At 59.2% G+C, this 9,436-nt stretch overlaps 1 protein-coding gene across 1 annotated transcript; it reads left to right on the top strand.

Annotated features, from left to right (window-relative positions):
- The first annotated feature begins 1,273 nt into the window (after positions 1–1,273).
- On the top strand, positions 1,274–1,867 carry LOC114946188 (uncharacterized). The gene has a single exon (XM_029322614.2). It carries the CDS (start codon positions 1,274–1,276, stop codon positions 1,865–1,867), a length of 594 nt encoding a protein of 197 aa, XP_029178447.2.
- Positions 1,868–9,436: the final 7,569 nt, after the last annotated feature.

The following is a 9,436-nucleotide window of genomic DNA, read 5'->3' as shown; positions in this document are numbered from 1 at the left end:
GGCAGGGCCGGGGAGCGGCGACCCTGTCCAAAGCGTCCGTGGGGCCCCTTGGGTGGCGCCGCCCGTCACGGTGCCCGCGCAGTCGGAGGCGTGGGACCCCTGAAAGCCCACGTAGGCGTCAAATCCCACGTGGGTGTGTAAGGGGCTCGGGGTCGGGCCGGGGTGCGGTATCCCCCCGGCCAATGACGTACGTCCCCTCCCCTTGGGAACTTGGGGCCCGGCCTTGAGGTGTGCGCGGTCACGTTTCGGGGCACCCCTTGGTCGGTGGGGGTATACCCTGGGGGACAGAAGCCGTGACGGGAGAGTGGGATCAATTAAATGGCTAAGACTCGTAGTACAAAAAACACAGAGAGGACGAGGAGGGAGGCAGTTGCCCTAACTAGGGAAAGGGAGGCAGACTCGGCAAGTGATAAGACCTCCGCTGGGAAAGGCCGCCGATAAGAACGCGCGTAAACCCGACGAAAGACCCCGGAAAACGTACGCGGCGGCCACAGCAAACAAGCCAAGAGAGGGGACGAGGGGGAGAAGAGAGACAAGAACACGGGAACCTAACACCCAGATCCCCACCCCCACCCCCACTCCCACCATTGCACCTTCTCCATCCTCGTCCTCCTCTTTGGCGAATAAAGCAGGCAGGGTCCAGAAGCCAGCGCCAAGGCCAAAACCAAAGGTCATCTTGGTAGAGGAGGTCAGCGCGGACCTGAGGACCCTAACGGTCTCCAAAAAGGAGACCATTGATTGGAAGGTGGTTGAGGCCAGAGGCAAGAAGAAGAAGAAGAGGAACACCGACAACACTCAGCCTCAACCAGCCAAAAAGGAGGGAAAGAAATCTGCCCCTTCTTCCTCTGCTCCTGCCCCCAAGAAGACTGCCACAGAAGGCAGGAAGACAACCGGGGCCAACAGGAGTAACGCCAAACCAAGCGATAAGGAGGAGAAGGGTCAAAGACCCAAATTCAACATTCGTCTCCACAAGAGGGCGGCAATCTTGATTAGTATGCCGTCCCAGAGTGGGGAGGAAATGGAGACGACCAATGAGAAGAGGGAGTCGTCGAAGAGATCTTTGGGCGAAGCAATGGCCGGAATTCAAAAGCAGATCCAGATCAAGGATTTCGATATTCCGGCCCTAAAGACCAAGAGGGCGGCCACAGGAGGGATCATTTATGAGGTGCCCGGAGAAGACAGCGCGGCGAGGGCCAGGAAGCTAGCCGATGCCCTTAAAAAAGTATAAGAGCCAAAGGGGATCAGGGTATCGATCCCCACTAAAAAGACGGACATGAGGGGCTCATGTCTCGAAGACTCCACGACTCCGGAGGATATAAGGGCATCGGTGGCAGACAAAGGAGGATGCCCAGCCGACGACATCAGGCTGGGCAAAATAACTAAGTCTTCCCGCGATGGATTGGGCACCTGCTGGATACAGGTGCTCTCCGCCGCGGCCAGCAAAATTATAAAGTCGGGACAGCTAGTCATCGGGTGGACGGCCGTCAAGATCGAAGCACTGGAAGCACGCCCGCTCCAGTGCTTCAAATGCATGGGAGTCGGCCACACACACGCCACTTGTAAGTCCCAAATAGACCGCAGCGGACTCTGCTATCGCTGCGGGCAAGGTGGCCACAAGGCAGGCGAGTGTGTGGAGAAGCTTTGCTGCCCGTATTGCAAGGATCACGGTCATAAACCAGACCACAGATACGGGGGCAAGGCTTGCCAGTATGCCACATCGGCGAAGAAAGGAGGAGCGCGAGGCAAGCAGAGACCAGCGGCGAAGAGCAACGAGGGAGGCAAGAAGATGCCGAAGAAGCCAGCTTCGACAGGAGCAAAAGTCAAGAGAGGTGGTCTCGAGGGGGAGAGCAAATCATCTTCAACATGAATGCTCTCCTCCTCTAGGCCAATTTAAACCACTCCGCCAGGGCACAAAACCTGCTTATGCAACACCTGGCGGAGTGGAATATTGATCTGGCAGTGGTAACGGAGCCCTATCGTGTCCTGCAAAGAGACAACTGGGCAGGAGACGATCAGGGCTCTGTCACCATAATTGGGAAATCTGAGATGGGAGCCCTCCCCTTTTCCCTAGTAGGAAAAGGCGAGGGCTATATTTTCGTTAAGTGGGGGGAAATTGTTGTGGGGGGGTTGTACTTTTCTCCAAACAGGGACCGCGCCCAGTTTGAGATCTACCTGGATAGGTTGACGGCCGAAGTGCGCCGCCACCTTCCGGGGAGAGTTCTGGTCATGGGGGACCTTAACGCGAAATCTGACGCGTGGGGTTCCCCCGTGACCAATGCGAGGGGCGTGGTCCTGGAGGAATGGGGGGCTCAACTGGACCTTCTGGTGTTAAACAGTGGGTCCGAGTTCACATGCGTGCGGCACAACGGGGGATCCGTGATTGACGTCACTTGGGGATCCCCTCGAGCCGCGCGCATGGTGAATGGCTGGCGAGTCATGGTGGGGTCGGAGAGTCTATCTGATCATAGATACATTAGAATGCAAATCTCCGACCCCTTCGGTGGACGCCAGCCACCCTCCCAGGAGGAGGGGAGAGGTATACCCCTACCCCCAGATGGGCGCTTAGGCGCATGGACAAGGACGCCCTGATGGCGGCCGCCGTGGCAAAAGCGTGGGAGGATAGTCCCATGCTTGACGCTTGCGATCCTAATGAGGAGGCGGCCTGGTTCCGTTCGGCAATGGCAGAGATTTGTGACGCTGCCATGCCGAGGAGCCAGGCCAACAACAAGAGGAGGGGGGTGTACTGGTGGTCTCAGGAGATCGCGTGGATGCGAGCCGTTTGCATCCGGACGAGACACCGGTACACCCGTCTTAGGCGCAGGCGTCATACCAACGAAGAGGCGGCCGAGCTGCTGGAGGACTACAAGTCGGCAAAGAAAACCCTCCAGCGGGCCATCAGGGAGGCCAAATCCCGGGCCTGGGACAAGCTCCTGGAGACCCTCAACAAGGATCCGTGGGGGAGGCCATACCGGATTGTAAGGAAGAAACTGCAGTCCGGGGGGCCTCCCACCACAGAGGGTCTCCCACCGGTATTATTAGAGGAGGTAATCACCACCCTCTTCCCCCCAGATGAAGCGGTGGAAGAGGGTGGTGACAGACCCCGGGGTCCTACGATCCAAAATGATTGGAGCGAGGACCTCGGGGTCACAGGTAGAGAACTCGTCCGAGCAATTGGGCGGCTCCGAGAGAAGAACACCGCCCCGGGGCCGGACGGAATTCCCGGGAAGGCCTGGGTTTTGGCCCTCAACGTCCTTAGGGGGAGAATGAGGCAGCTGTCAAACAGCTGCCTCAAGAAGGGCCAATTTCCGTCCATATGGAAGGACGCGAAATTGGTCCTTCTACAAAAGGAGGGGCGCCCCGCAGAATCCCCTGCGGCGTACCGCCCCATTTGCTTGTTGGATGAGGCGGACAGCTTTTCGAAAGAGTGATAGCTGCCCGCCTCAGAGAACACCTGTCCGAGGTGGGACCCAATCTCTCCGAATGTCAATACGGATTCCGAGAGGGCAGATCGACGATAGATGCTATTAAGCATGTCAAAGCCCTCTCGGATGAAGTTGTGGGGGGAGGGGGGCGGTGTGTTGATCGCGACGAGCTTGGACATCTCGAACGCGTTCAACACGCTACCTTGGAGACATATACGCGAGGCACTCCAATACCACGGGGTGCCTCGCTACTTACAGGAGGTGATCGGGAACTACCTTAAGGACAGGTGGATCTCGTACACGGGGCGGTACCAAGTGCCGCACAAGAAGAAAATTAATAGGGTGGTTCCACAGGGGTCGGTCCTGGGACCGCTCCTGTGGAACATCGGGTATGACTGGGTTCTGCGGGGCGCACTTCTCCCGGGCGTGCACCTTGTGTGTTATGCCGACGACACACTGGTGCTTGCCCGGGGGAAGGATTGGGGGGAAGCTCGACGCTTATCGGCAGTGGGCGTCGAGCTTGTTATAGGCAAGATCCGCGCCTTGGGACTGAGCGTGGCCCTCCAGAAGACCGAGTGTATTCACTTTAACGGTCCTAGGGGGGGGCCACCTCAGTCCTACATCGAGATAGAGGGAGTTCGGGTGGAGGTAAAGCCCCATATTAAATACTTGGGGCTCACCCTCGACAGTCGCTGGGGCTGGATGGAACATTTCCGTCGCCTTGTCCCCCGAGTAAGGGCGGCAGTCAACTCGATTGGCTGCTTGCTGCCCAACATCGGGGGGCCCAAGGAAAAGATACGCCGCCTCTACATGGGGGCGGTCGGATCCATGGAGCTCTACGGAGCGCCAGTGTGGGCGGGCGGCCTGAGGGCGCAAAGTCAGAAGCTTCTGCTGAGTTTACAGCGGAAGCTAGCCATCAGGCTCGTCCGCGGATACCGGACGCTCTCATTGGATGCGGCTTTGGCGGTGTCAGGGTCCATTCCCTGGGACCTGCTGGCGGGGGCGTACAAACAAATGTACGATCGAAAGGATGACCTCCGCTGGCGGGGTCGCATCATGACACCGAAGGCGATGGAGGCGGCCCGCCGTCTGACTAAACACCAGGCGGTGGAGAAATGATCGGAGGCTCTCCTCCGACCAAGAGCCGGACTGCGGGCCGTCCAGGCCATCCAGCCAGTACTTCAGGAGTGGCTGTCGAGAAAGCCCGGACTCTCATATAGAGTCGTGCAGGTGCTCACCGGGCACGGGTGCTTCGGAGAGTACCTGCACGACAAGGCGCGGAGAGAGCCATCGCGGAGATGCCACCACTGTACGGAGGTCAGGGACACGGCGCAACACACGGTCGAACATTGCCCAGCTTGGGCAGACCAGCGCCGTGCCCTGACCAACGTCATCGGGGGGGACCTTGGGCTTCCCAGCATGGTCAAGGCCATGCTGGAAAGCCCACTTAAATGGGAGGCGGTCGCCTCCTTCTGTGAGGACGTCCTCACGCGGAAGGAGGCGGCCGAAAGAGAGAGAGAGGCCGACCCTGATGCGCCCCCAATGCGGCGCAAGAGGGTCGGCCTACGAGGGAGAAGGTTTGCCGCCCAGGTGGCGAGAGATTGAGGAGATCGAGGAGGAGGCGGGATAGGGGAGAGGGAACTTGCTCTGGGCAACCAGTGTGTCGTCGGCATAACACACAAGGTGCACGCCCGGGAGAAGTGCGCCCCGCAGAACCCAGTCATACCCGATGTTCCACAGGAGCGGTCCTAGGACCGACCCCTGTGGAACCCCCCTATTAATTTTTTTCTTGTGCGGCACTTGGTACCGCCCCGTGTACGAGATCCACCTGTCCTTAAGGTAGTCCCCGATCACCTCCTGTAAGTAGCGAGGCACTCCGTGATATTGGAGTGCCTCGCGTATATGTCTCCAAGGCAGCGTGTTGAACGCGTTCGAGATGTCCAAGCTCGTCGCGATCAACACACCGCCCCCCCCCTACAACTTCATCCGAGAGGGCTTTGACATGCTTAAGAGCATCTATCGTCGATCTGCCCTTTCGGAATCCGTATTGACATTCGGAGAGATCGGGTCCCACCCCGGACAGGTGTTCTCTGAGGCGGGCAGCTATCACTCTTTCGAAAAGCTTGCCCGCCTCATCCAACAAGCAAATGGGGCGGTACGCCGCAGGGGATTCTGCGGGGCGCCCCTCCTTTCGTAGAAGGACCAATTTTGCGTCCATCCATATGGACGGAAATTGGCCCTTCTTGAGGCAGCTGCCTCATTCTCCCCCCAAGGACGTTGAGGGCCAAAACCCAGGCCTTCCCGGAAATTCCGTCCGGCCCCGGGGCTGTGTTCTTCGCCCGGAGCCGCCCAATTGCTCAGACGAGCTCTCTACTTGTGACCCCGAGGTCCTCGCTCCAATCATTTTGGATCGTAGGACCCCGGGGTCTGTCACCACCCTCTTCCTCCGCTTCATCTGGGGGGAAGAGTGTGGTGATTACCTCCTCTAATAATACCGATGGGAGACCCTCTGTGGTGGGAGGCCCCCCGGACTGCAGTTTCTTCCTTACAATCCGGTATGGCCTCCCCCACGGATCCTTGTTGAGGGTCTCCAGGAGCTCGTCCCAGGCCCGGGATTTGGCCTCCCTGATAGCCCGCTGGAGGGTTTTCTTTGCCGACTTGTAGTCCTCCAGCAGTTCGGCCGCCTCTTCGTTGGTATGACGCCTGCGCCTAAAACGGGTGTACCGGTGTCTCGTCCGGATGCAAACGGCTCGCATCCACGCGATCTCCTGAGACCACCAGTACACCCCCCTCCTCTTGTTGTTGGCCTGGCTCCTTGGCATGGCAGCGTCACAAATCTCTGCCATTGCCGAACGGAACCAGGCCGCCTCCTCATTAGGATCGCAGGCGTCAAGCATGGGACTATCCTCCCACGCTTTTGCCACGGCGGCCGCCATTAGGGCGTCCTTGTTCATGCGCCTAAGCGCCCATCTGGGGGTAGGGGTATACCTCTCCCCTCCTCCTGGGAGGGTGGCTGGCGTCCACCGGAGGGGTCGGAGATTTGCATTCTAATGTATCTATGATCAGATAGACTCTCCGACCCCACCATGACTCGCCAGCCATTCACCATGCGCGCGGCTCGAGGGGATCCCCAAGTGACGTCAATCACGGATCCCCCGTTGTGCCGCACGCATGTGAACTCGGACCCTCTGTTTAACACCAGAAGGTCCAGTTGAGCCCCCCATTCCTCCAGGACCACGCCCCTCGCATTGGTCACGGGGGAACCCCACGCGTCAGATTTCGCGTTAAGGTCCCCCATGACCAGAACTCTCCCCGGAAGGTGGCGGCGCACTTCGGCCGTCAACCTATCCAGGTAGATCTCAAACTGGGCGCCGTCCCTGTTTGGAGAGAAGTACACCCCCCCCCCACAACAATTTCCCCCCACTTAACGAAAATATAGGCCTCGCCTTTTCCTACTAGGGAAAGGGGGAGGGCTCCCCTCTCAGATTTCCCAATTATGGTGACAGAGCCCTGATCGTCTCCTGCCCAGTTGTCTCTTTGCAGGACACGATAGGGCTCCGTCACCACTGCCAGATCAATATTCCACTCCGCCAGGTGTTGCATAAGCAGGTCTTGTGCCCTGGCGGAGTGGTTTAAATTGGCCTGGAGGAGGAGAGCATTCATGTTGAAGATGATTTGCTCTCCCCCTCGAGACCACCTCTCTTGACTTTTGCTCCTGTCGAAGCTGGCTTCTTCGGCATCTTCTTGCCTCCCTCGTTGCTCTTCGCCGCTGGTCTCTGCTTGCCTCGCGCTCCTCCTTTCTTCGCCGATGTGGCATACTGGCAAGCCTTGCCCCCGTATCTGTGGTCTGGTTTATGACCGTGATCCTTGCAATACGGGCAGCAAAGCTTCTCCACACACTCGCCTGCCTTGTGGCCACCTTGCCCGCAGCGATAGCAGAGTCCGCTGCGGTCTATTTGGGACTTACAAGTGGCGTGTGTGTGGCCGACTCCCATGCATTTGAAGCACTGGAGCGGGCGTGCTTCCAGTGCTTCGATCTTGACGGCCGTTCACCCGATGACTAGCTGTCCCGACTTTATAATTTTGCTGGCCGCGGCGGAGAGCACCTGTATCCAGCAGGTGCCCAATCCATCGCGGGAAGACCTAGTTATTTTGCCCAGCCTGATGTCGTCGGCTGGGCATCCTCCTTTGTCTGCCACCGATGCCCTTATATCCTCCGGAGTCGTGGAGTCTTCGAGACATGAGCCCCTCATGTCCGTCTTTTTAGTGGGGATCGATACCCTGATCCCCTTTGGCTCTTATACTTTTTTAAGGGCATCGGCTAGCTTCCTGGCCCTCGCCGCGCTGTCTTCTCCGGGCACCTCATAAATGATCCCTCCTGTGGCCGCCCTCTTGGTCTTTAGGGCCGGAATATCGAAATCCTTGATCTGGATCTGCTTTTGAATTCCGGCCATTGCTTCGCCCAGGGATCTCTTCGACGACTCCCTCTTCTCATTGGTCGTCTCCATTTCCTCCCCACTCTGGGACGGCATACTAATCAAGATTGCCGCCCTCTTGTGGAGACGAATGTTGAATTTGGGTCTTTGACCCTTCTCCTCCTTATTGCTTGGTTTGGCGTTACTCTTGTTGGCCCCGGTTGTCTTCCTGCCTTCTGTGGCAGTCTTCTTGGGGGCAGGAGCAGAGGAAGAAGGGGCAGATTTCTTTCCCTCCTTTTTGGCTGGTTGAGGCTGAGTGTTGTCGGTGTTCCTCTTCTTCTTCTTCTTGCCTCTGGCCTCAACCACCTTCCAATCAATGGTCTCCTTTTTGGAGACCGTTAAGGTCCTCAGGTCCGCGCTGACCTCCTCTACCGAGATGACCTTTGGTTTTGGCCTTGGCGCTGGCTTCTGGACCCTGCCTGCTTTATTCGCCAAAGAGGAGGACGAGGATGGAGAAGGTGCAATGGTGGGAGTGGGGGTGGGGGTGGGGATCTGGGTGTTAGGTTCCCGTGTTCTTGTCTCTCTTCTCCCCCTCGTCCCCTCTCTTGGCTTGTTTGCTGTGGCCGCCGCGTACGTTTTCCGGGGTCTTTCGTCGGGTTTACGCGCGTTCTTATCGGCGGCCTTTCCCAGCGGAGGTCTTATCACTTGCCGAGTCTGCCTCCCTTTCCCTAGTTAGGGCAACTGCCTCCCTCCTCGTCCTCTCTGTGTTTTTTGTACTACGAGTCTTAGCCATTTAATTGATCCCACTCTCCCGTCACGGCTTCTGTCCCCCAGGGTATACCCCCACCGACCAAGGGGTGCCCCGAAACGTGACCGCGCACACCTCAAGGCCGGGCCCCAAGTTCCCAAGGGGAGGGGACGTACGTCATTGGCCGGGGGGATACCGCACCCCGGCCCGACCCCGAGCCCCTTACACACCCACGTGGGATTTGACGCCCACGTGGGCTTTCAGGGGTCCCACGCCTCCGACTGCGCGGGCACCGTGACGGGCGGCGCCACCCGGGGGGCCCCACGGACGCTTTGGACAGGGTCGCCGCTCCCCGGCCCTGCCCTACACGCCGTGGCGACCAGCATTATGTGGGCGCCCCTCTCTGAAGGCTTTCAGAGAGGGGCAGGCGCCTCTCCGGTCGGCCGGTTCGGAAGAGGAAACGGTCCCGACCGACCGGAGATATCTACTCTCGCCCCAGGCCCCGCCTCGGAAACGTCCGAGCGGCCCTGGGGCAAGGCGGCCGCAGCACCCGCCGGGCTATGCCCCTTGGGTAACCTCTCCGGGCAAAGCCCCTTGGGTAACTGCGGCGCGCCTTCCCCGCCGACTCAGCCCCGCCTCGGAATACGTCCGAGCGGCCTGAGTGAACCTATCTCAGGGGAAACCCTGAGGCACCTCCCTGCCACCGGTAAACCGCCCCGCGAGGCGGGCCCCGGTGGCCGATCAGCATGGACCCCTCCGGGCAAAGCCTTTTGGGACAACCCTCCGGGCAAAGCCCCTCGGGTGACCATGCTGACCTCTTTGCCGGCGTGACCCCCTCCGGGCAAAGCCCC

The sequence above is a fragment of the Nylanderia fulva genome, unplaced genomic scaffold (assembly GCF_048542155.1).
Source record: "Nylanderia fulva isolate GAGA-0341 unplaced genomic scaffold, ASM4854215v1 Scaffold197, whole genome shotgun sequence".
In the NCBI taxonomy this organism is placed as follows: domain Eukaryota; kingdom Metazoa; phylum Arthropoda; class Insecta; order Hymenoptera; family Formicidae; genus Nylanderia; species Nylanderia fulva.
This window is presented reverse-complemented; position numbering and strand designations above follow the sequence as displayed.

Bases quoted from the DNA above. Each gene is read 5' to 3' on its own strand.
- LOC114946188 (XM_029322614.2), top strand. From the start codon at position 1,274: ATGAGGGGCTCATGTCTCGAAGACTCCACGACTCCGGAGGATATAAGG.